Source organism: Ursus maritimus, unplaced genomic scaffold (assembly GCF_017311325.1).
Source record: "Ursus maritimus isolate PB19 unplaced genomic scaffold, ASM1731132v1 scaffold_3, whole genome shotgun sequence".
Taxonomy (NCBI): domain Eukaryota; kingdom Metazoa; phylum Chordata; class Mammalia; order Carnivora; family Ursidae; genus Ursus; species Ursus maritimus.
The window spans coordinates 79,949,631-79,976,010 of record NW_024425563.1 but is presented as its reverse complement, the minus strand read 5'-3'; the positions used below and the strand labels follow the sequence as shown (position 1 = coordinate 79,976,010).

Below are 26,380 nucleotides of genomic sequence, written 5' to 3'. Positions count from 1 at the left end.
ACTGTCTCAAATGTGTATCAGGCAGCCACTTCCTTCCTGGACTTTACAGATCCTTACATTATAGATCTTAACACTCTGGTCTCTACGAAGAGTTTACAATGCTCTTTCCCTAAATATTCTCTTATTTTTTCAAGTCTTTGCTAAACTCTAACCATCTCAATGAGACAAACCCTGAATTCTTTCACCAGGGGTGTGTGGGTGTGTGCATGTGTATGTGTGTGTTTTAGCACTGATCAACTTCAAACAGGTTACATAATTTGTTTATGAATTATGGTCATTTTCTCTTTCAGTAGAATGTAAGTTCCAGAAGAGCAGAGAGATCTTAGTCTCTTTGGTTCCCTGGTGTATCCGAAGACCGGTGAGAGCCTGCCACATAACAGGTGCTCAATACTATGTATTGAATTAGATTGAATTGCCTCCTCCATTGGGCCATGAGTTCCTTAAAGGTAAGTGTTGTTGCTATTTTTCTTTATATATCATAAGCCCTGGCATGAAACAGGCTCAATAAATTCTAATGAGTGAATAAATAGTGTCTTTATGAATAAATAGTATCAGTATGTTATTCTGTACCGGTTGAAAAGCAGCTACAGAACAAAACATATTATCTTTCTGCATTAATGAGCAAAGGCTTTGCTAGAGTTTTAAAACATCAGATTGATTATTATTTTAGAAATTCTTAAGAGAAACATCAAATAGCTTTATTGTCATCTTTCAATGAAGCTAGAGTTCAAAACCCAGTTGTAATAGTTTCTTGTTGCTGCTATAACAAATTCCCACCAGTTTTATGTCTTAAACAACACATATTTGTTGCTTTATAGTTCTGTAGACTAGAAGTCTAACACGGGTCTCATTGGGCTAACATCAAGGTGTCAGGAGAATTGCATTCCTTTCTGGATACTGTCGGGACCATCTGCCTCCCTGAGTTTTTCAGCTTCTAGAACCCACCAAACTCTTTGGCACATGGTCCCGCTTCCTCCATCTTCAAGACAGGCAGAATCACATCTCTCTGACATGTCTTCCATTGTCACATCTCCCCCCCGATGATAGCCAGGAAAGTTTTTCTGCTTTTACATAATCGTGTAATTTCCTGAGCACACCCAGACAATTCAGGAAAATCTCCTCATCTCAAGGTCTATAACAAACCTGCCATGTAAGGTAACATATCCACAAGTTCCAACTCTTAGGAGACCTTTGGGGGGGTCTATTATTCTACCTGCCACATGAGTGAAAGAGGAAAACAGCATACAACTAAGTAAAACATTTATGTCTCTAGCACCACAGATTCACCTCAGAAAAGGCAATTTCAATTTTTTTATTCCAACTTACACTATATTTCATATTCTAAAATGAAACCTTTCTTTCCATTTTCTACAAAATTTGAATTCTTCTCAGTTCAGTAAAACAACAACAACAACAACAACAACAACAAACTTGTAAAGCTGGCTTTCCACAGGAACCACCCCCACAACTGAGAGCTAGCTATAGACCTCCTTTGGGTAATCACACTGAGAAGGCTTGGCCTTGCTGAGTCTAAGGCTGCGAATTCTCTTCCTAGGGACAAAAGCTGCCAAGTCTGCCTCAGAGGAACTTGGCAACACATCTAAAACAAAAACATAGTGTGGTTATTTCTTCTTAATACACAGACAAAAGATTTTAAATTGTCTTTATGCTAGGAGATTTTCTTACATTCATTTATGAGTAAAGGGTTAAATGAAGGCAACATGCAGGAATGAGGTTTGGATGTAGTTGTTTTCAGGTCATCTAGGAAAATATCAGTGATTAAATAGTAAAAGAGTCAGTGTCATAGAGCAAGTCACAGTGTCATAGAGCAAGTCATCACCATCTCTCCTCTTGAGAGGCACTGTCTCCTTAAATGGTATTCTGAAATCCTCCAAATATATCAATCGAATATGCAGAATCCATTTTAATTAAGTAATAGAAGCATGCCAAAGAGATTTGCATGTGTTTTGGTGAGTGTGTAAGACATACATAAGCCCCATTTTTAAAAAATTCGAAATGTGCAAAGATTTAGTGATATATCAAAAATGAAGGTGAAGACCTCCTCCACTCCTGCAACTTCTCTCCCCCAATATATAATCTCCTTCCTTCTTGAATATGTGGTAACTGGCATAAAAAGATATCACATTCACACATTAAATTCTAACAGAGTTACATTAATTCACACACAAATCCAGTCTGTTCCAAGTCTTGTCTTTCACCTTGTAAGATGTATCTTGTTAACATGTAAGACTTGGTGACAATATGTGGGTGGGAAAAAGCAAGTGATGTCACTCACACAAAACAATGCTGATACTAATGTTGAATGTCAGCACATCAAGGACATCGGCTCAACTTATGTGGATGAAACATTTAATTCACAGTAAAATGAGAAAGTATAAATGAAATTACCTTAATTTCATAAAAGGTAAATGATATAAAGTGGTGACAGTCCATGAGGTAGTAATGTGAAGAGAATAAATGCCCAGGGTGTGAAATCAGACAGCAGGAGTTGATATTCTAGTGTATCATACACCAAATATCTAATATCTTAACTCATTTGAGTTTCTGTTCAAACGTGATGGAGGTAAGTGCAACTCATTCACTCATTCATTCAAATAATATCTATTGATTGGCAACTTTGAGTGATGCACTATTCTAAGCCCTGAAGATACAGCAATGAATAAATCCCACAAATAAGCTTGCCCCCCATGGAGTATGCATTCTCACAATTCCTCACAGAGTAATGATAAGGGTTGGATGAGACCCAATAACATGTCTGGCAAAGGTAAGTACTGTAAATAAATGTAATTAGCATCTTTATAATAGTAATAAATACTTCAGAAACCCAAAATGTATACTTTTTTGCATAATAAGTAGAATACTAAATAAATAAACGGGTTATTCAGATAAACTAAGCACACTAAAATTTGCATAATCATGACATGAGATTGTATGCTGTCTTTAAGAGAATATGACTCTGAAGATTAGCTTAAAGAAAAAAATCTGCCTTTTGGCATAAAAATTTTCAGCAATTAGCCATGTATATATTTTTCGAAAGCTGTCTTTTGGAAGTACAATTTAAATGACACCATTTATCTCTGGGTTAGCAATCACTACCTGGGTTACCTTCCTTTTTCTCTCTCTCTCTCCACATAAATGCTTTTTGCTACTCTTCTACACGATCAAGCAGTCATCACACCATGATTTATCATCTTCTCCTGTCAATTCAGCCATCACTGCACTCTGTTCCATTAGTTTTTCCTGCTGTGAAAATCCCAGTAGACTCCTTGGTAAACTCTCAGAAGTTTCCAGATTCTGCTTTGGAAAGCAGTGAACCACAATGTTATTAAAAACCAGTGACTTATAAAGGGATTTGTTCCTTACTCCCAAGCAAAAGGGAAGTCTAGACATTATCCTCAAAGTGACATTCATGCACAGCTTCCAACTGATGGGAGTCTTTTCTGAGCTCAAAAGCACTGCTCCAGCTATCAAATTTTACATGGAGTATTTTAGGGAGTTCTTTAAAAATCAAAATGCCTGGCTCTGCGGTTCATTAAGTGTGCCATTCCAAGAGATGTGACTGCCAAAACTGGCTCGTTACTCTGAAGGTAGTTATCCTGTAATGCTGCAAGGCAAACATATTAAGGCTTTAGTCACATATGTGGCACACACTTCAAAACTCCACACTTTCAAAGGACTTACTGGAGCCAACATTCCAACTTAGTACTCATCCAGTGAAACGGAAGCTAATAAGAAGCATGAAACAGTACATACTGTATAAACGCTTTGGCAGAACACCACATGTATCGAACTTACATTAAAAAATCATAATGGCATTAAATCATCCCAAACCGCTAACACCCATTCACAAGAATAGTATCGCTCTTTCATCAGAAACCACATGTCATTCTGATTCATATATAGTGCTAAAAATATAAATTTGATAGAATGTGTCTAAACCTGACCCAGACACTTAAATATTTTCATAACTCCAGAGGCAAAAGGAAAACAGGCAAAAATGTCTTCACTGTGCAATGCCGTCAGCTCTGAACAAATGGCCTGGATGTAAGCAGTAGGTGGCAAAGTTAAAATAGAAATGTTAATCCTATGAGAGCTCCTGCCTGCTGGTTTACAGCCTTTCCTAAGGATTAAGAAAAAAAGTGGGTAGGTGAGTAAGGATCACACAAATACCCACAGCACTAATACTAAGAAGTAAAAACACAAATCAAAGCAACACACACACACACACACACACACACACACACACACACAAACCCAGAACAAAACAAAGATACTACAAAACGTCAACAAATGCTACAGAATAAAACAAAGCACTGACTTGAAAATACATTTTTTTTCAACATGAGATCTTTAGAGAGGGCAGTAGAAAGAATGAATGGGAATGTAATTAAGGAAACTGTTTCTAGTTTAAGTTTTATTAGAACAGCAGAATTTTTTTTTACTCAAGATAAAAAGGAGAAATATTTATTTTGGGCAACATTATGAATTCCTGTATTATATCTACATATTAGAAAATAGCTTAAGAAGTCTGCATTTTTCTAAAATTTCCAACTATCAAGCAAAACAAGGTCAGCAAAGGTTTTCTCTAAAAGGCCAAATAACAAATATTTTAGGCTCTGTGAACTAAACAGTCTCTGTGGCAACCACTCAACTGCGGCATTGTAGCTCAAAAGCAGCCACAGACAAAATGTAAAAGAATGAATGTGGCCCATATTCTAATAAAACTTTATTTATGGACACGGTAATCTACAAATCTTGTGATTTTCAGTGCTCATGAAATATTCTTTTTGTTATTTTTTTTCAATCATTTAAAAATGTAAAACAACGTTCTTAGCGTATGTACCATACATGCAGTGGGTTAGATTTGGTCCAGGTTGTAGTTTGCTGAATCCTAGCTTAGACACTGATAATACAAACTGTAAGAAATAAAAGATGAGAAGACAAAGCTCAAATTATCTTTCTTTCTTCCCTTCTTTCTTTGCTTTCTTCTTTCCTCTCTCTCTCCCCCCCTTATATCTATCTATCTATCTATCTATCTATCTATCTATCTATCTATCTATCAATCTATCTATCTTTGCATCTGGCAATACACAAAATACAATGAAGTAGTACCAGGAGAGTAGAGGGTCAGATTACCAGCCTCTCAAACTCGACTGGTATAGTAGTACACTGTAAGGGGCTAACTGTAATGGTTAGTAGGCACTGAGCCTATATAACTACCAGGGAGATTCTGGGTGCTACAAAACTGTTCATGATATTCAAAGCGAATACAGTTAAATAATATTCTACTTGCATTCCAATTAGCTGTCATGTAGGGTTTTTTTTTTTAATGACATCTTCTTTGACAACTAATGTCTTTATTGAATTCCTCTGAAATTTCCATAATGGTAAAGAGAGAAGGAAGCCATGAGAGAAGCTTGCCCCATGGCAATAATTGGAACATTATTATTTACTTATAACAGCTGAAAAGCTCTCTGGCAGTGAGGAATTTGGCAACACCATGACATATTATACCCTTCCTAAGACATTTAGATACACAAAGCTAAGAAATCCTTGGGAGCAGTAACCTGTAATTCTCCCCAGTCCCATTTCAGAAAAGGCTATTCTATTCACTTTTAGTAGCAAACAAGCACCAAGAACTCTCTTTTGAAGAAATTTCATCAGCAATCCAAGAACTACTTGGGCAACAAATATTTTATACCAATATACTTGCTGTTAGAGTTTCAGGTAAATTGAAATCCCTGCTTCTAAATTCTAGTATAGTCTGATATGACTATGAGGATAAAAGACAATGGCTCAGTGAGTTTTCATCTCTTCAGAAAGATGCTGTTGGCAGGGGTATTGTCATAGCTTGTACTTTCCTATTAGAATCTTTCAGAGACTCATGTGGCTTTGTAAGCAATCATTAGGGAAGCTTCCCAGTACAATTAAAAACATATGCCTAAATACTGTTTTTCAAAATGACACAAATATTTAAATACCAACATAAAAAGTCTGTGTAAAGGTGCCAGATACTTACATGGTAAGAAAAGCCAAAGAATTTGTGCAAAAGTATGTTTCTTACTGCCTTCTATCTGAATAAACACTGCTACGCAGTTTATAAAGACTTGAAAATTCCATCCGCTAAATCTACATATTTTATGCAAACCTTCATGAAACAAGTCAACTATGACATCAGAGTTCACATTTAACACAAGTTCCAAAAGGAGAAAGAAAGAAAGAAAGAAAGAAAGAAAGAAAGAAAGAAAGAAAGAAAGAAAGAAAGAAAGAAAGAAAACAGTTACTTTTTATGAGTAATATGAGATATTAGGGGAAGTATGACTCTAAAATAATCACTTCACTTCAGGAATTTTTTAAAAATGCAAGCCCCATGCCAGATAATCTGAGCCAAGGCTAAGAGCAACTCCTCAAAGTCACCCATATGGAGGTTACGTATTTGGAGAACACAGTTTCTATGCAAAAAGAAGATGAGCTTTTGCAAATAGTTATGAATTCACTTCATTATATGAGCAGCAATGGATATAGTCACGATATTTGATTCATCTTGACAAATATTTATTGAGCTTACCAGGCACGGTGATATGCCTGCAGAGAAATTACATATCAAGGAGAAATAGAACATTGAAAGGAACGTGCAGTAAGAATACAAATACGTGAGACTGGATTAAGCACTGGTTTCAGAGTCTTCGGAGTGGATAAATTGAGTTTGAAGCATGATGTCTGAAATGTTAAGGAGTTGCACAATTTGTGTTATCTAAATGTAAGATGCAAATCAACAACACAGATGTTGTCAGGGATGTGGAGGAAAAGGAACACTCTGCGCTGTTGGGTGAGAATGCACACTGATGCAGCCACTGTGGAAACGAGTGTGGAGTTTCCTCAAAAAGTTAAATAAAGAACCACCTTATGATCCAGCAATTGCACTACAGGGTATTTACCAAAAGAATACAAAAACACTAGTTCAAAGGGATATATGCACCCCTATATTTATAGCAACATTATTTACAATAGCCAAGATATGGAAGCAGCCCAAGTGTCCATTGATTGATGAATGGCTAAAGAAGAGATAGTATATATACAATGGAACATTACTCAGCTATTAAAAAAAAAAGATGCAATCTTGCCATTTGCAATGATGTGGAGGAAGCTAGAGGAGTATAATGCTAAGTGAAGTAAGTCAGACAGACAAAGACAAAGTATGATCTCACTCGTATGTGGAATCTAAGAAACAAAACAGAAAAGCAAAGGAAACGAATGAGAGAGAGAGTCAAAGCAAGAAACAGACTTTTAATTTTAGAGAACAATCTGATGGTTACCAGTGGCGAGGCAGGTGGGGGATGGGGGTTAGAGAATGCACTTGTGATGGGCACAGGGTGATGTATGGAAGTGTCAAGTCACTATTTTATACACCTGAAACTAATATAACACTGTCTGCTAACGAACTGGAATTAAAATAAAAACTTTAAAAATTTTTAAAAAATACTAAGATACAAAGAAAACAAGTAAGATGTAAATGCAAATATTGAGTTCAGGAAATGACAACGACTAGGGATTTGGGATTTGTTTGCACATAGTAATTAAAACCAAATGAATAAATGAGATGGCCAAAGAACACATAAGAAGAAGAGGACTGTGGACAGAATCTCGGGGAATACCTATGCTCACAAGCAAGAGGAAGCTAGGCTCATGAGGGAAACTGAGAAGGAACTTACATTACTTGTGGCTGAAGCGACAGGTAAAGAGAGATTCTACAATACCAAATGATGCAAAGAGGAGATGAAGTACCTCAGTGGTTAAAGGGCACTGGATTTTCTTATCATGAGGACATTGAAAACCTTGGCAAAATCAGCAGGCTAGCAGAGGGTGAGCTATGGGCTAAGGTGTAGTTTTGTTTTGTATATAGTGTAAGGTGTCTAAGCCAAGGATGCAGTAGAGAATGAAATGAACGAATAAAGCAAGTAAGAAGATAGCTGATAAAGAAAAGTCCTGGAAATGGCAGGAAAGGATAAAATTGAGAACACACTAGAGAATGGTTAGTCTGGGAAGGAAGGGTAATTACTCAGGTAATGGGGCAAACAAAGAGAGGATCAGTGAAAACGCCGATATGTCCAAGTGGGAAAGAGGATGCCAAGTAGTACATATCATTAGATTCTCAACCTCAGACCAATACAAGCTGAAATTATATGAAAGTGAAAGATTCAGATCTGGGGTTTTAAGTGCAAGAACAAAATAAGAATTTCATAAGAAAGGCACACTTGGAAATTACTATTTAGCCAAGAAAAAATATCCACATTTAAAATTGACTGAGGGCTGAGTGCAATTCATTTCTTAGTTCAGAATACATATTGCACCACTGCGTATCTTGTAATGAGGTTCACAGACATATTTTATATCTTTTTCTTAAGCTAGTAGAGGAATTACCTAATTTCATGAAGTAGTTCTGATATTATAAGTAAAGAGATTTCATCACTTCCTGCAAGGTGGTCAGGAATGTTTGAAAGATGTTTATTACTGCCTGACTAGAAAATTAGAGTTTTTTTCTCTTGAGTAGTGGTTCTCAAACTTTAGTGTATATCGAGTTACCTGGAGGGCTTGTTAAAACACAGATGGCTGGGTCTTATCCCTAGTGCTCCTGGATTGGAGCCCTAAACTTTGTATTTCTAACAAACTCTTGGGTAGGTAATACTGATTTTGTTAGTCTGGGGAACACACTTTGAGAACCCCTGCTATAAAGTCAGCCATTCCACATTCATGTAGATCTATAAACAAGAGTATTTTTCACTCAACTTGTCTATGAAAGTAAATTGGCAAACTACAATTGTGAATGAATTAAAATACTACTATTACATTTTCAAAAAAGCTATCTGTATTTGTTACTAAATTCACTTTTAAATGTTATCTAGAACTATCTATCATTATCACTGGAAAATGGCTCCACGTGTTTATTAAAAAGTCACAGAATTTGCTTCAGTTGAGAGAAACACTACCCCTGCTTAAAATTTCTTCCCATCCTTTCATTAGGCTCATAATTATTATATTTCACTATAATATATGCCAGGGACTGTTCTAGGTGCTTTACATATATTAACCCATTTGTTCCTCACAATAAACCAATGAAGCAATTTATTTTATTAACTCCATTTTACAGATGTGGTAACAGGCATAGAGACTTTAAATACCTCAGTGATAATCCAACAGACATTAACATTGGAGTCTCTCTGGTTCCAATATTATGGTCCTTACCTATTATGCTCTTCTGCTACACATTAAAATATAGTTTGAGCTCAAATACTTACCTGTACCGAGAAACAGGACATGGTATCTCCCATCAGCAGCATTCACTCGATCCACAGCTATCTTTGTGTACTTGTAGTCAGTGCCTATACGAACAATCAAAGGCCTTCTGTGGATTGGGTAGACAGAATTGTACATGAGAGGATGGTTCCGGATAAAAGTGACAACATCATCTGGGAATTCCTTAGTGGTCCGCATATTGGGTGTAAATGCTCCTCCTGGGCACTAATAAAACATTTTAAAAAGAGCCGAGTTAGTGAATAGTTACTTCATTTTAGTGATAACCAAAGGCCTCTACTTTTCAAAATACTTAGAAGCTTAAGTTGTTGTAAGTACAAATCCTCCTCGACTTATAATGGGTTTAAATCCTGATAAACTCATTATATAAATTGGAATATTGTAAGTTAAAAATGCATTTGATACACTTAACCTACCGAACACCATAGCTTAGCCGAGCCCGCCTTAAACATGCTCAGAACACTTATATTAGCTTGCAGTTAGACAAAAATCATGTAACACAAATCCTATTTAATAAAGTGTTGAATAGCTCATGTAACTTATTGACTAGCGTATCAACAGTGAAAAACAGCATGGTTGGTAAGCGTATGGGTTGTAGACCTTTGTGATCACGCGGCTGTCTGGGAGCTGCAGCTCCCTGCCCAACCCAGCATCATGAAAGAAGATCATATCACAAATCGCTAGCCTGGGAAAAGACCAAGATTAAGTACTCAAAGTACAGTTTCTGTTGGTTGTGTATTGTTTTTGTACCATCATAAAGCCAAAAAACCATAAGATGAACCATTCTAAGTGGGGATCATCTGTATTTGCTATCCGTTGAGGAGAAAACAGCATGGCTACACAACTATCTATAGAAAGTGAATTAAAAAGATATAAAATTTGACCATTTGAGCAAGGCTAAGTCCACTGATCCTACTCCATTTGTTTTCAGAGAGCAGTTGATGCCATTTTGTATTTAACTTTTTACACTTCCCACCCATCACTTTTCTATTTTTACTCTATGCCAGTGACAGTGTTGTTAGGTAAAAAAGAAAAAAAAATCTTGTGGATATAATCTAATGCTGTTACTGGCTAAAACAGATTAGCATTATCAAATTCAATCATAACGCTAATGTGCAAGAGTTTTAATCTCCGATTCCCTCCTCCCAAAAGAGGGATCTCTGAAGTCGGAGCTTGGATTGAGTGTGGTAAATTAGACTTGATAGTTTCCCTCTAGAAAAGACTCCTGTGACTTCCATTACTCTTAGAATAAAATTCCAACAGCTTAGCATGGCCTACAAACCCCTGTATGTCTGGTGTGCATCTCCCATTCCCATAGTAGTTCTCGTTGTTCTTGGGGCTCAAGCATGCTCCCCCTCCAGGACCTTGGTGCTTGCTATTCCCCACTTGAAACACGCCTCTCCATGCAATTCCATGGTTTTCCCTATTACCTTCTCCAGTTGTCAGTTCAAAAGTTACTTGTTTAAGGGTGGCGACATATATAAACCTAGTTCCCCATCTCTATCTCCACTCTATCCTCTTAATCTGCTTTATTTTTCTTCATAACTCTATTTACCTAACTGTATATTATGTATTAGCTGCTTGTCTGTCGATTGTTTCTCCCTCTAGAATGTAAGCTACGTGTTGACCTATCTGGGTATATTTTGTTCATTGTTTCACTCTTAGACCTATACCAAAGCTGAGAAATAGTAGATATTCAAGAAAGGGTAATTTAATGAGTGAATTACTCTATTATATCTGGCATTCAATTTTCATGCAGGGGCTGTATGAAATAAGAGCCTCAATTCTGGCCAGGAGAGGAAAGATTGAGAGCATCAAGTTCAAAGAGGCAGCTAGGAAGCAATTGTAAGATCTGAAAAAGGACTGCTGGACAGCTTCAGCAGTTCTGGAAAAAAGGCATGACAAGGGCTTCTGGGGAGAAGATTCCATTTATAGGGCATCTGAGGCCAAGCTCAGGGGTAGGCTGGGAGCTGCTGAAGCTTGGAACTCAAGCGTATCCATTAATAGGATCCAAGTGTTAAGTTATACAAGTGAAACTGTTAGGTATAATCTGTTAATAATCTGAAACTGTCAGGTATATCACATACACATTATTTGTGCAATCCTATTAAATTCCTGACAATATTTCTACTTTCAAAAACAAAAATACTTTGTCATATTTTCTTGAAAGAAAAGCGCTTCTGTTCTAATTTTCATTTACTGTCTTAAGAGAGGTAGAAGGTGAAGGAAGGCAACAAATAGCAATAGCAACGGGTACAGCATCTAGGCAAACCACAGGATGTAATGGGGACAGTAACAAACTGGAAAGTTGTACCTTATTCAAAAATGGCAACAAACACTCATTTCTAGCTGATTGCTCCTGTGCAGGAATATAAGCCTAGTGTGGCCAGACTTCAACAGAAGATAGAAATGTGGGATTTTATATGAAATCTGCCAGAATTGTAATGCTAACTCAATGTAAAAAAATAAAAACAACCTTAGGGACCCCCCAAAAAATGGTGACCTCTAGGTTAAATCCTTGCAACAGCTATTGCACAGTGTTAGTGTCTCTGGACCAGTATCATTGGGCAGACCCATATTTGCAAATAACTCTCAGCAAATTACTAATGTTGCCTCACTCACTTAGACTGTATTATACTGAGTGCAATTTTTAGCCTCACTTTGACCAGTTAACATTACTAGAACTTTTTACAGGACCAGTAAATATAGTTCTCTTTTTATAGAAAGGCACAGGGAGCAATTAAGTGACTTCACTAAGGAAAGATAATAAGACAAGTAATAAAACTAAGCCTCTGATTCATTATCCCATCAAGTGACTTTCATCTGGGTCTCATACACTTTTCTTTTAGGAAAAAGCATTTTATTTAAATATACATGTTTATAAATTGTCCACAAAAAGACTAAATAGGGACAAAGAATTTCACTTGAGGGTATTCTAAAATGATGGATATGTTCCATACTCTTGAGAAGTGTAGAATTATGGGTGTTCTCTACCCTCATTCCTCACACAAAGTGGAAAAAGGGAAATGCATTGCTCACTGAATGAAAAAATGGAAAGAACAAATGCACGGGCAATGCAATTCCTCATAAAACACCACTAATTATGGTTTGCTAAGCTGAGATGTCTCCTTAAATATTTGCAAACATTCTCATTTGTAAGTTTCAGAAAGATCCAAAGTTAGCATATATTACTAGCCAATTTATATAATTTCCAGTTAGCAATTATTTTCATGAGTGATAATGTTATTAAATTATAAATGTCTAGTTTCTGGGTTGTACTTAATTTAAATTCAGTTAAAAATTATGTCTCATGTGCTCAAAAGTGTACTTATTAAATAGGTAACTCAAACAAATCAACTCAAATCAGTTATTTTATATTCACTCAACTGTCCCCTGTTCGGGACTTTCGTTTTATGACTTCTTGCTTAGAAACCAGTGTTTCCTGGCAGGAGTATTTTCAAAACTACAAAAGAAGTCTTTTTGACAGTAATTAATTTTTTCCACTGATTCATGGCATAAACTTTGCAGTAAGGCACAGGACGAGTGACAACCATGGTGACAAGAACAAAAATGGATTACTGTTTGCAGATTCTCTGTCTGGATTTGTGAGTTTGCTCAGTGTAACGTTACCAAGTATAAATAAGATGCAATTAACTTATCCCTCACCTTGTGATATGTAAAAGCATGTGGATTGAAATCTCAAGATAATATAACATCTACATACTGCCATAAAATAAAGCCTCTGTCCATAAATGAGGTTGATGTCTCATTCTTCAGAAGGCTGACTGAGCTCTACAAATAGTCATTAAGTACTTTGGGTTAAACTTCTCCTTTAAGCTGTTTTTTTTCCAGTTCTAGTTTTCTGTTTATCGAGCAGTGATAAGCACTCTTTTTTTGAGTAAAGACATTTTAAGTGTTTTGATTACTAAAGTGTTGGGTGAAATGCTAGGAACAATAACAATGCCACATTAAGGAAGTATCAGCAATTGTTGCCCTCAACCTAATTTCTTTCCTATTTTTCGGTATTCTTGACATCTGCTGTCCTTCGATGCTCCTAAATCTCACATCCGTGATCCTAGTTTTCAATATTAATATATCCATATATTAATTCATGTAGCTAATCTTTGGACACTTTTTATTCAAAAAGCATTTTGATATGCCCAGTGGGGAACATTGTTAAGAAGTCACCATTATCTTAGAAGACAAGTTTTCTACTAAGGATAGACATAATTTAGGAAACTATAATTCCTGGGGCATTGCTGGATCACAGAGCACAAAGTGGAAGAAAGAGGTAGGAATTGAGGTTAAAGACTATAGAAATTAAAAGCAAAACTAGTCAGAGGAGGAGTGACTGGCATGGTCAAGGGGAGCTTGACCTAAACACTTGAAAGATAAGTGGTATATGGATAAATACATGGACATAAATAAATGGCATTCCAGAATCTGGGGTAGTTTCTGGCACTGGTCTTTGAAACTTGTATTCTGAGAGAAACTGATCTCATGCTTAAACCCTTTGTAATCTAGGCCCTTTATTTAAAGCCGAAAGATTTACATAGCTGAAGACTGGTACTTCTGCACCAGTTGGTCCTCATTTTACCTCCATTTATCCCCCACTGCGGACAGGAGTGCTCTGTTCCAGTCCTACTAGCTCAGGCAGAACTTCTAGAACTCACTTATTAATTTCTATCTCTGCCTTATATTGTAAGCTGTAACCTTCGTCTGGAACACCACTCTTTCCCACCCAAATTATCCAAATCTGACTGCCTTCAGGGCCAGCTCAATCTCCTATTTTTTATATGCCTTCTCTATGTAAGGCTGTCCCACTACAGTCTCTCTCACCTAGACTTCAATAGTATTTATTGTCTATTTTATTCATGTGTCTTGAATAATGATATGAAAAAACATATAATGAATTTTTCACGTCTATACACCTTCTGTATTTAATTTTATTGTAACTTCCCTAACAATGTTTTAAACATCTATGAAGACTAGAAATACTTCTAATGTAAGAACCACCAAAAGATGCATGGAATCAACAAAAGTCCAGCAGTAAAGTTCTCTGTTTCTGGCCACCACTAACGATGTGGGTCATGAATTTTCTGTGTTCTTTTGCTGCACCAGGCACCAGGCCTGTTCAAAGCATGATGATGAAAGCAGATGGGTCTAGTCCACTTACAAACAGATATTTACAAACAGAACATTTTTATTACATTCTGCTTTAAACAGAAGAGTATAAGCAAAAATAATTTTCTACGGAAGCTTTATACACGTTGCAACAGAATAATGTAATATGTTAGCTCAGCCACAGAGAGAATCTGCAGTCTTTGGCCGCCCTTTGCAACATACCAAAGGTGTCTTGTTTCTTCCACAAACTTGAATTACTTATGGAAAAACATTATGACACAATTGGCAGGCTTCTTCCCACTGACTTGGGCTTGCTAGTTGGGGCAGTTTGCTAACATAGCCATCAAATCGGCTTTAAAAGAATCACCTACAGGAACCATTAGGATGAGGGTATACAATCCCTGCCCCTGTCTTTTCTTTAAGAATCCAGTCATGTATTTATGACGTTGACCTGACTACTGTGTCGTGAAATAAAGTACAGCAATCACATTTGGTGCTTCATGGGAGGACTTCAGGAGCAATGTTTTTAACCCTAGAGAAGAGGGAATGCTCTGTGTCACTTGGCTGTAGGTCTTCCTGCTACATCAGTGGGATAGTAAACCCTGGAAGCCTAGGAAAAAGACAGACACTGGCCACTCTGAGTCAGACAGCTGAGACTTCCTGGTGTGTTGCTCAGGGAAGGGTGGAGGGACCACATCTTCTGGGAGGTATGCTTTCCAGAAGGAGTTCCAGAGGTCTCCTCCACCCTGACTGTTTCTCTCCCTAAGGATCACTCATCCGACATTTTTTTTTTTTTATTTAAGGGAGCTGCTTTGGTCTCAGCACCAGATGTAAGAAACCACATTATAGAAATATGTCTCAAGTACTGACTACTCCCTTTTTCACGGCGTCAGCTCCAGATGTGTGTTACTAAACCCTGGCTTATACCACACTGCTTTGCAACAGAAAAAAACCATGCTTATTCTTAGGAGCTTGGAAATAGTGAAAAGTGGGACTGTGAGCTGAATTTTCTAATTTAGCATTAGTTTATTTTGTTGTACTAAAAGGGGCTTATCTATTCCCCCATTTTATGTAGAATAATTGCTATTCGACACGAGTGGTTTTCTCAATATGATTTCTGAGAGTCTTTTTGAACTGTCATTCGGGTGAAGAGTCTGACAAGGGGTGGGAACAGAGGTGGCTTTTCTTCAGGAAAAAAATCCCTGAATTGTAATGCTTGTCAATTTCCAAACTGTAACTCCTCTCCCCATGCTTATCTCCATTAGTACTGCGAATCCTTACTTGATTGAGATGCACACAATCTGCTCTTGTAAGCTGGGTATAAACAAGTTCCCACTCGTAATGACTGAGGCTCTGAGGCCTCAAACCTGATTCAATGAGCATGGCTCTCTTTTATCTGTTTTATTTGTTTATCTGGGAAATTTCTCTTAAGGTAATAGTTGGGGGGAAATAGATTTTCACTGAGTATACAAATCAACTGTTCCTGTACGAATCCCATACATAAGTTGTTAAAAAAGAATAATGAATGAAAGCATATACAATCACAATCACTTGTTAATTTTCTGTATTAAGATGAAGCAATGACTTGGTCAACTTCAAATAGCAAATAATTCTCAAAAAGAAGATTTATCTTTGAATAGGTTATCAGTGAGTCACCTGGGAATGCATGAAATACACTGAGTGAAATAATGAAAGCTGTGAGTTATAATGGAATCCGAAAGCTGTTCACCTTCCCTTTCACTTTGCCTTCTCTTATGTAATCTCTGCTTCTTATCCAACACACCCCAAGTTGAGGTACCCTAAGATAATTTATCTGTTAATATTTTCTTTGTGTTACACAAAATAATTAAGTATTTTTCCACTTTCTGTTGACTTATGAGCATCGAAGAGAGATCATGTAAAAGAGATTGTGAATTGTATGAAAGGACTTTGTCCCCAGCCATGATTAAGTGCGGCTTTTTAAAATTTAATTGTTTCATAGGTAAAAAGCAATGATGAGAATCTTTCCAGTTAATTAAAAGTTAATTGTTCCTATAAAAGATGTATCAATGATTAATCTTTGAGTTTCTTAGTGACGGAACTAAATTTGAGTTCTTTTAATTTTGAATAAATAGGTTTAAAGGCTTAGCAAACTATTTTTCCTATTTTTTAAAGAAATTTGATAGCAGTGTAATTTAAGATGATGAGAAAATAAAGGACTGAATTAATACACTGCAAATAAACTCTAATAATAACACAAAAATAAAGTGAATCAACAATTAGTAAATATTATGTGGGATGAATATCTGAAAGCATATTGGTAGAGGGAATTTCATATTCAAGGAAAAAGGAAAAAGAAACATTCTAAGAAAATAATATTTTAACAATTATCTTTTGATTATTTTCCATGAAACCATTCTTCTTTACTCACATCCACCCCAGTTTATAAATATAACCATATTCTATGAAATGCAAAAATACTAGAAAATTATATTCCTCTTGAGAGTCAACTGAAAATTATATTCCTCTCGATTGTTTCTTCTCGGTGTACTATATGACATTTTATAGAGATGAAAACTAATCAATATTCTAGAATTCAATAAAGCATTATAATGGGCCAAATGAAAAACAGATAGTAGGACTATGATCATTGTTGTCCTTGAAAAAGTTCAATTCCAATCTGTCAGTTCACTGTCTGTAACTGCAGCTGGAAAAGTTAGTTTTCAACGTACTTCTTAATACTGCTAGTATTACAAAACATGGATATACCTGTATACATCAAAACTTTATAGTTTATAAATATTTTATTGAATTATAACATCACTTTAATTGTGTTTACACATACTATTTTCTTACTCTGAGAAATATACAGCATATAATTTTAATATATCCCTCAAAAATCCCTTAAAACTGAAAGAGCTACATATGTTTTATCTCTAAATTAATTCTTGTATGGTTATTCCTTTATTAAAATAGGTGAGATTCATTAATATTATAAAAAGCAACTAGCATTCAAATTCTTTTAGGCTGCCACCAAAATGTTAACACTTTCCAAGCTATGGCTTTTATGCCAATAAAATTGGGAAATATCTCTGCCTGGCTTAACATATCCAGTTGTCTTGAAGTCTAAAAGAGATTTCATTAGTAATAGTACCCAGAAAAAATTGTAGAGTGTGCTGTAATATATTTGTAAAATCCCAAATGACCTGAAAAATCATAATGAGTATATCAGTAGGTCTATGGTTATATTTAATAAACAGCAACATGATATTCATTTCTTGTTAAATTATATTTTTTAAGAAGCAAAATAACAAAGAAACTTTCCTAGATACTTACAGTTCCAGGGCGAGGATATGGAATTCTACCCTGATAGGAAATCAGCTGATGATTGGGCCCTTCTTTGTGGGCAAAGGGCCCATTAAACACAGTCTGTATATCAGATAAATGGTACACACACACTGCTGATCCTTTAAAAACTGAGCTAAAAAAAAAAATAAAAAAGAAAGATCCATTTTCTTATTTTTTTTAACTTTTAAATACAATTTTAAAAAATAGATGGTAAAGTTTGTGATAAAAAGTTGATATAATTCATCATGGAAAAGTTGAATGCTACAGTACACACTGTAAAGCTAAAAAACTGCTATTATTTTGAAATAAGCCATTGATACATGAAGCATTAAAACATTTAATTTATCCATGGAGGTAGTAGACAATAATAGGTTATAGAAGAGTTATCAATGTTTCCAAAACACAGGACACGTCAAAGAAGTTTCTAACTAGTTTATTTTAACAACAACAAAAAATTGGTGATTTAGTCAAAAATACCAGTTTGAATTCTAAGTCACTGTCAATACAATCTATCATAATTTAACTCAGAGAAATAAATCTCATTAAGGGAAAATGGTATCTCTTTGCCTTAAGATTATTTTAATGTGAGAATGTTCTTACATGTATCCTAAATAGTAGCTAGAAAAATCTGTTGTCATAGTTTATGTATTTTTCCTGTTAGTGACAGAAAAAAAAAACAAGTATCCAAAAGAGATTCATTACATTAACTTTGTCAATAAAATCTCATAGAATTTGTTCGGATCCTTACTAAAAACTATTTCTGTTGTCACTAAGGCAGATTAATTGAAACAAACATTTCTGACCTACATACATCTTTTAAAGTAGATGCTTAATGGAAAACTTAGATGCCCATTGAAAAAAACAAGATACATTATTAATCACTGGCATCCCTGGTCAGAAATGACAATTTTGAATTTCTCAAAAAGCTATTGGGAAAGACAAACACTGTAGAAATATTTTTTTGAAATGAACATTTTCTTCTTAAGAATTTGGTTCTTTTCGCTTTATCCAATTCCTTGTGAGTTAAATCAAGACTACTTTCTCTCTTAGAACAGGAGTTAAATTGTTAATCTTGAAAGACATCTTTTTACATATTTTATAGGGCAAGTGTAAATATGATTTATAATTAATATCCCTGTAATTTTCTTTTACTTTGAATGGCCCATCACAGTTTACAATTATGCTGTACTTGCCCCACTAGAAGAGAATGCGAAAATCTTCATTTTTTTCTTTATAATTGGTTGTCTAATAAAAGGGAGCCATTACATTCTACATTGGCCATGCCACAGCTGGAGTACTGTGCTGCATTCTGAGTGACATTCCCAGTGTAAAATGAATAAACAGAAATATGTCTAGGAAAGGGTGAGAATATGGCAATTGTCTTGAAATATATGACAATTGGGATTGGACATCCCAGAGAAGTTAGAAAAGATTAAACATATTTTCAAATATATAAAATACTGTCATATGGAACATGAAAACTGGTGCAGTATTTTATTAGTTTCTGAATAGTCATCATTTTTGATCGCTCCAGAAGTAAAACTTATTTTAGTAGAAATAGCAAAAGTTTAAGGTGAAACATGAGTCTTCGAGTTACTTCCTTAAAACAAAATATCTTATATACTTTATTCCTGCATTATAATTCATATTTTTCTTTCTTTGAGAAAAATAGCATATAGTCATTATAAACACTTCATTCAAAACTACTTTGAAAACATTAGTTCAGCTTAAATATATTTTGGTAATCAGGCAAAAGTAATAAAACAGGACGATTACATCCTGAATGCTATGTAAAATTAAAAGTTGAAAAGACTGTTTTGTAGTAATTACTATTACTCAATAAGGTTTATTGTTTAACCCATCAGCTGTAATTGTTTAATGATTACCTTGATGTTGTAAAAATGCCATACACTAGTGTTGTCCTTGGGTTATCAGTTTCCAGCAGAAACACATCCTCTACAAAAGGAAAACAGCATTATTTTAAAGTTCCCAAATATTAACTGTATTTTAAAAAATTTACCATAAGAAAATAATTTCAACTATGAAAAGTATTATCGAGAAAGGTATTCTGGCAGCATCATTATAATCTGGAAACAACTAAATGAGCTCAATGATAGGCACATGGTAGAGTAAGTTAAATAAAATATTATACAAACACTAAAGGGATTTATAAACACTGCGAACTTAATGGAAACCATGCTAATGAAGTAATATTTAATGGAAAAGGCACAGTGGTAGATAACATAGACTAGAACCTTATAAACCATAAAACTATACACCAGGATACAGTAGGATTCCCAGTGAGTGTCTCTGGTTAGCAGAACTATAGAAATATGTCTTTTTTCTGCATTTTCTTTCTTTCTTTTTTTTTTAAAGATCTATTTATCTATTTTAGAGAGAGAGTATAAGTGGGGGGAGGAGCAGAAGGAGGAGAGAAAGAATCTCAAGCAGACTCCCCGTTGAGCGTGAAGCCCAATGGGGGCTGCATCTCACAACCCATGAAATCACCACCCGTCACATCACGACCTGAGACAAAATCACAAGTTGGACATTTACCTGACTGAGCCACCAAGGTATCCCTTTTTTCTGCATTTTCTAAATATCCTTTAATGATAATATACTATTTTTTAAATTTAAAAGGTTTACAAATAAACAATTTCTTTTTGACCTACGGTTAGACGTTAGAATGTGGAAGAAAACTCTTTCAACATGATTTTTTTCTTTATATAAAATAAGACTTTTTTGGCTTATGGTCAAAATTGCTAGTGATATTTTCATTTAATTGATAATTCCCCTAATGACAAAAAGTTTGAAGTATATTAAGGCAAAGACAAAGGTACAGGTAGTGAGGTTCAGTAATACATAATAGAACCTGGAAGTAGATTTCTGGTAGGAAACCCCAGTTAATAATCAATTGTTACAGTTACAAGAAAATTCTGAATTTAGTGACATTTTTGCAAATAAGATTCTTGCTAGGAAATACAAAGAAAGATGTATTTATTTTAAATTCACAATGAATTTAGGCCCTCTTAAGCAATAAATTAATAACGAGCAGCCTTTCCATATGTGAACAAAAGGCTGAAATGCCTGTCTTTCCCTAAAAAAACAAGAAAGACTGAAATATCTTAAGCCATTAAAACATAAACGTACTTGCAAAGAATTTGAGGGAAATAATGTGTAACTATGTTATAACACAAAAATCATACTTGGAACTTTCTTCTATAAAAGCTGATACAAAAACTTTTGTTTCTATGATCAACACACTGGCTGGCTTTTGAAGAGATCAACTACCTACTCCAGTTTCTATGATTGCTAGAACTGCTAGATTTTTCTATATTGTAATGCATTTTTATTGCTTACCTCATCGCCTGCCTCAAAATCTGAGAATAGCCAGCAGTTTACATTTTAATGGATTAAAGCAAAATAAAAGTCATTTCTAAATGGCACTTAGTAAACATGACACTATGATGTGTATCAAGTTATTATGATTTAAAAATGAGAACTGTTCCCTAGTAGAAAGGAATCAGATTGTTAGTCCTTATTTGACCTGGGAAGTATAAACCTCCTCATGTCACACATGCCGAGAATACTTAATCCCAGGTTCACCAAGGAGGACTAACCTTTCCCATCCAACCTTGATTCTGCTCATTAACTATTAATAGTAAAAATACATAGCTGTATTCTCATACAAACTGATTTCAAATCAGAATATTAGAATTTAAATACATATGAAATCATATTCTTTTAGATAAGCACAAATATATCATTATTCATATGTAAATTATGCAAGTACCTCTTTTTCTGTCTCTCTCTCTCTCTTACACACACACACACACACTCATATATCATAGTGAATTCAATGAACTAAATGTTTCAGTAGTGCACTCAGGGCCAAAACAGATTTAAAAAACACTTAAGGAAATTCATGAACAGTATCCGGATCATTCACTCAAATTGGCAGATTATTTATGCTAAAAACATTTGTGGAAAATACACCCTCTTCTGAGAGGTTATTAAAACAAACTTTACAAACTCTTTTTCAAAAAACATTTTTCAATCTCACATCCACGTACCTAATTCATCAAAGTGTGTTTCTGGGCCGTCTTCATCAGTTACAGAGCACACCAGCCTCGCTTTTAAGAAGGTTGTCCACTTGTTGACAAGGCTACGCAGTCCCCCAGTGTCATTCTGAAACCATTTTGAAAACACACTTCAGATTGCTTAAATAAATATTAAAGGGTATTTTAATATTCAGCTTAGATTTGTATTACTTGAGGATTTGTTATAATCTGAAGGGTGGAAATGTTAACTACATGTGCATACCAGCAAAGATGAATATTTAAGATCTATAGTATTTTATAAAATAGCCACAGCTATACTATTAATTTTCTACAATATGGTATTAATTGAAAATGTTTCAATATATATATGCCCTAAAGATTTCTAAATTCAACAGTGTATGATAAAAATATCTGGAAAATGTATGGAGAACACATAATTTAATTTGCCTTAATAACTCATTATCTTCAATATGAACATAAATTACTGTACACAGTGAAGCTTGCAAATTCTACTGTGGTCAGGAACGTGGGTTCATACTTACACCAAGTGGTCTCCTATAGTTCTATTTTCTCTCCTTCATTTCTCTGTCTTATCATTTAATCCTGAGTATTTCTTTTTTTTTTTTTTTTAAAGATTTTATTTATTTATCTGACAGAGATAGAGACAGCCAGCGAGAGAGGAAACACAAGCAGGGGGAGTGGGAGAGGAAGAAGCAGGCTCACAGCAGAGGAGCCTGACGTGGGGCTCGATCCCACAACGCCGGGATCACGCCCTGAGCCGAAGGCAGACGCTTAACCGCTGTGCCACCAAGGCACCCCTAATCCTGAGTATTTCTAATCAGATGCTTTAATATATATATTTCTCCAGCCAGGGAAGGGAAAATGGCATTGGGATCATTCACAAATAGTCTCTACTGAATTTTTTTCTGTATGTCCAGAAGCCTTTCATCCCTACTGCAGGTTTGACTGCCTTGTTCCAAATGACTGAGAAGCAGATGAGCTCCACAATCAGAGGAATATTGTAACATTTAAAAAGAAACTATTTTAAACACTGAACACTTTAAGAAACACTTTTGCACAAAGCATGCTAATCATAAGTACGTCAGGGCAAACATATAAAACTCTTATGAGAGGGCATCATGAGTTTTCCTGAGTTGCTATATATACTTACTGTTTATACACGAGAACTTTTTTTTTTTTTTACTGTTTTTAATTAGGACTGTATTTTACTAATCCATTTCTTTTCACTGTTGTAGACAGTTTCTCAATAATTGTCTTTATTGACATTTTGCTGTATTTTATTGACAGCAATTGTTCTGTTTCTTTCTGTAACATACAATTTAGCTAATGCAAATGCATTAAATGGAAAAACAATGGACTATTACTCAGCTATCAAAAAGAACGATTTCTCAACATCTGCTGCAACATGGACAGCACTGGATGAGATAATGCTAAGTGAAATAAGTCAAGCAGAGAAAGACAATTATCATATGATTTCTCTCATCTATGGAACATAAGAACTAGGAAGATTGGTAGGAGAAGAAAGGGATAAAGAAAGGGGGGGTAATCAGAAGGGGGAATGAAGCATGAAAGACTATGGACTCTGAGAAACAAACTGAGGGCTTCAGAGGGGAGGGGAGTGGGGGGATGGGATAGGCTGGTGATGGGTAGTAAGGAGGGCACGTATTGCATGGTGCACTGGGTGTTATACGCAACTAATGAATCATCGAACTTTCCATGAGAAACCAGGGGTGTACTGTATGGTGACTAACATAATATAATAAAAAAATATTATAATAATAAAAAAAAACAAAAATTAAACAAAACCATTTATATGTGTAAAACCATGACCACAATATTTCCCTTAATTAAGGTTTTTTATCTCGTATGACTGATGTGAATAAACATTAAATTAAAATGTCTCCTCTCAATATTTCATTAATCTGCAACCGTAGATAAAAGTAGGAAAATAAATTATTGGCTAAAGAAAATATATTTATTTAATTTGAATTTGTGTCTTTCTTCAAATTAGGACAAGATTAATACTTACAGGACATATTCTAGCAATCATGGAATGAATCTGTTTTGTGCTTCTGCTATTGTCAGTCAGTTTCTCTTTGAAGAAGAAGTACACCTTAGCATCATTTGGATCTGTGCCATCTGGGATGACATGTGCATCCACAAACATAGGTTCTGGGAAAAAAATACAAAAGCTATATATATATCCTCAAGATGGAACTCCATCTACCATTCACCCAAGTAGACCACAGGCATACGGCTTCTCCATTTTTGGTATAGAAGAACAACTCCATGTTCATAGGCACAGTCTAACAGCAGTAATTGTATTCACACAACATACTGTATTTGCAATGTCAAGTGCAACAACATATATCTATAACATAATAGCTTAAACTATTTTTTCCCCTGTCTGCAATACATTCTAGAAGTTCAGTAAATGCAAAAATTCTTTGGGCACTGATGAGCTCTACAAAATTAAAAAGCTTTTCTACCAGTTTTTTCCCATGGAATCAAATTGTCATTTTATAGAAGAAAAAAGTTTGTTTTTCAAAGTATAGTTTTCAATCTAGTACATAAAAACTCAAACTCATTGAAGCAGAATGTGGATCTGGGAGTCCAAGATCTGAAAAACGGTTTTTCTTAAAATACAGCATATTAAATGAATGGGAAATTTTTCAAGGAAAAAAATGCGGTCATTTGAAGACACAGAAGGATTCCTTATTTCAAGAACAAAACAAGTTTTAGAATACTCTATTTCCAGATGTACTGGAGTCATAAATTGAAAGAGTAAATGGACAATCAATGCTTTCTTGTGCTTGCCTATCAGTGAAGATGCTTTACTGTGGTGATTCATGCTTTACTATGCGATGTTAAGTGAACTGCCAAATTTAGGGTCAGCTAGAAATCATGCCCAGGGAGAAATGACAAAGATCTTAGCGGTTACTTCTTCTTTTAAACAGCAGCAACCGATTGAAATTGTACATTAAAGTCAAATGAACATCTTTCATAATGTGAATTTCATGTGATCCCACCCCAAATTAGAAACAAATGAATAGTGATAATCATAAAGTTATCATACCTATAATTTCCGTTAAGTACTAAATAATTAAAAATTCTATACACCAGTTTTATAATTTAAGAATCTAAGTATAAAACAAATAGGAAGAGTTCCTGAAAATACCTTAGTCATTATATCTAATTGTCAAATTAAGGAAAATTTTTAGATTTGACATTAAAATATTCAAGCAGACTAAATGAATAAATAGCATATTTAATTATGATATGCTACAATTAAACAACTGGAGAAGATTCTTGCATATGAACCTATATAATAAATATCATTGTCATTTTTATTTATTAATATATCTTATGATAATTGTATATGGTTACTAAAGAGTTAGAATATGAACTATGGACTACTCTGATGATTTATTTATCCTAAATATTTAAAATCATAGAGTACAGAATTGTTACACCACAGCTGATTTTTTAACCATTTTAACCTTTCTTCATTATAGAATTGAACTAGTTTAAAACATGATTCTCAAAATGCATAAAATGTTTCTTACCACTTAGCCATTTGGAATTGTGTTGATCAGTTCTGACTGCATTCCTCTTGGTTAAACTTCGAAAAATAGCAGCATCTGTGCCCATGAAATCTATATACATTCCAGAGAAAAGCTCCTCATCTATGAAAAAGTAAGAAAATGTCAACACAATTTTAAATTTTTTTTAGGCTATTTTAAAAATCAAGAAGAACTCACTTATTAGGTAACCACCCACATTACAGAGTGTTTATAATTGTTGGTTTCCATTGTCCATTAAATGAAAAAAATTGGATTAAATTTAATCTGGTCTCATTATTGCCTGTATAATTACCAAAACAATTTTATTCTACACAGAAATAAAAATTCCTCTGCCTATAATTATACTAAAAACCTAAGTTTATATACTGTGTATCAAAAATGACAGAAATAATATATGTGTAAAAGATAACAAAGCGGCTTAATTATTACTTTCTTTTAATAGGTAAAAAATACTGTTAAGAGAACACTCAGTTTCTAATTTTGGCAGGAATTAACCAAGTGGGAAATAGGGCTAAGTCATTTAGTACCCTGAATATCTTCTCATCTGTAAAATATGGGAATTGGCTTATGATCTCAAAATTTTTTACCATGTATTAAAAATTCCATGATTTCACAAAATAGATTGAAAATATTAGTTCTTATTGTCAAAATACTATCAACGATAAAGTTATTTTATCATTAAAAGTATGTTTTAATTTTTAGTGCTAGAAGTTTTCTATAAGGTAAATAAAGTGCTACTTTTTCAATTGTAATGCACAATATATTATTAACATTATACCAAAAACATACTATTATGTTAATAAGCCACATGTAGTTTAACATATTAAGCCATAAAAAACAGAATGTAGAGATAAGAAAGAAAATATATCTTAAAATTAAATTATCATCACTAATGGCAAAATCAGATATTTTAATCTGTATTTGCATAAC

The 26,380-nt window shown here is 34.6% G+C and overlaps 1 protein-coding gene across 2 annotated transcripts in view; it reads right to left on the bottom strand.

The window, feature by feature from the left end:
- SEMA3C (semaphorin 3C) overlaps window positions 1–26,380 on the bottom strand; it is a 170,494-nt gene that overhangs the window by 41,825 nt on the left and 102,289 nt on the right. For both annotated transcript variants that reach the window (XM_040644318.1, XM_008686182.2), the window contains exons 7-12: window positions 25,433–25,552; window positions 23,896–24,038; window positions 21,858–21,972; window positions 19,671–19,740; window positions 17,773–17,917; window positions 9,318–9,540 (exon numbers count right to left, since the gene is read on the bottom strand). In XM_040644318.1, coding sequence (XP_040500252.1) covers window positions 9,318–9,540; window positions 17,773–17,917; window positions 19,671–19,740; window positions 21,858–21,972; window positions 23,896–24,038; window positions 25,433–25,552 — 816 coding nt within the window. The remainder of the gene's footprint in view (window positions 1–9,317; window positions 9,541–17,772; window positions 17,918–19,670; window positions 19,741–21,857; window positions 21,973–23,895; window positions 24,039–25,432; window positions 25,553–26,380) is intronic.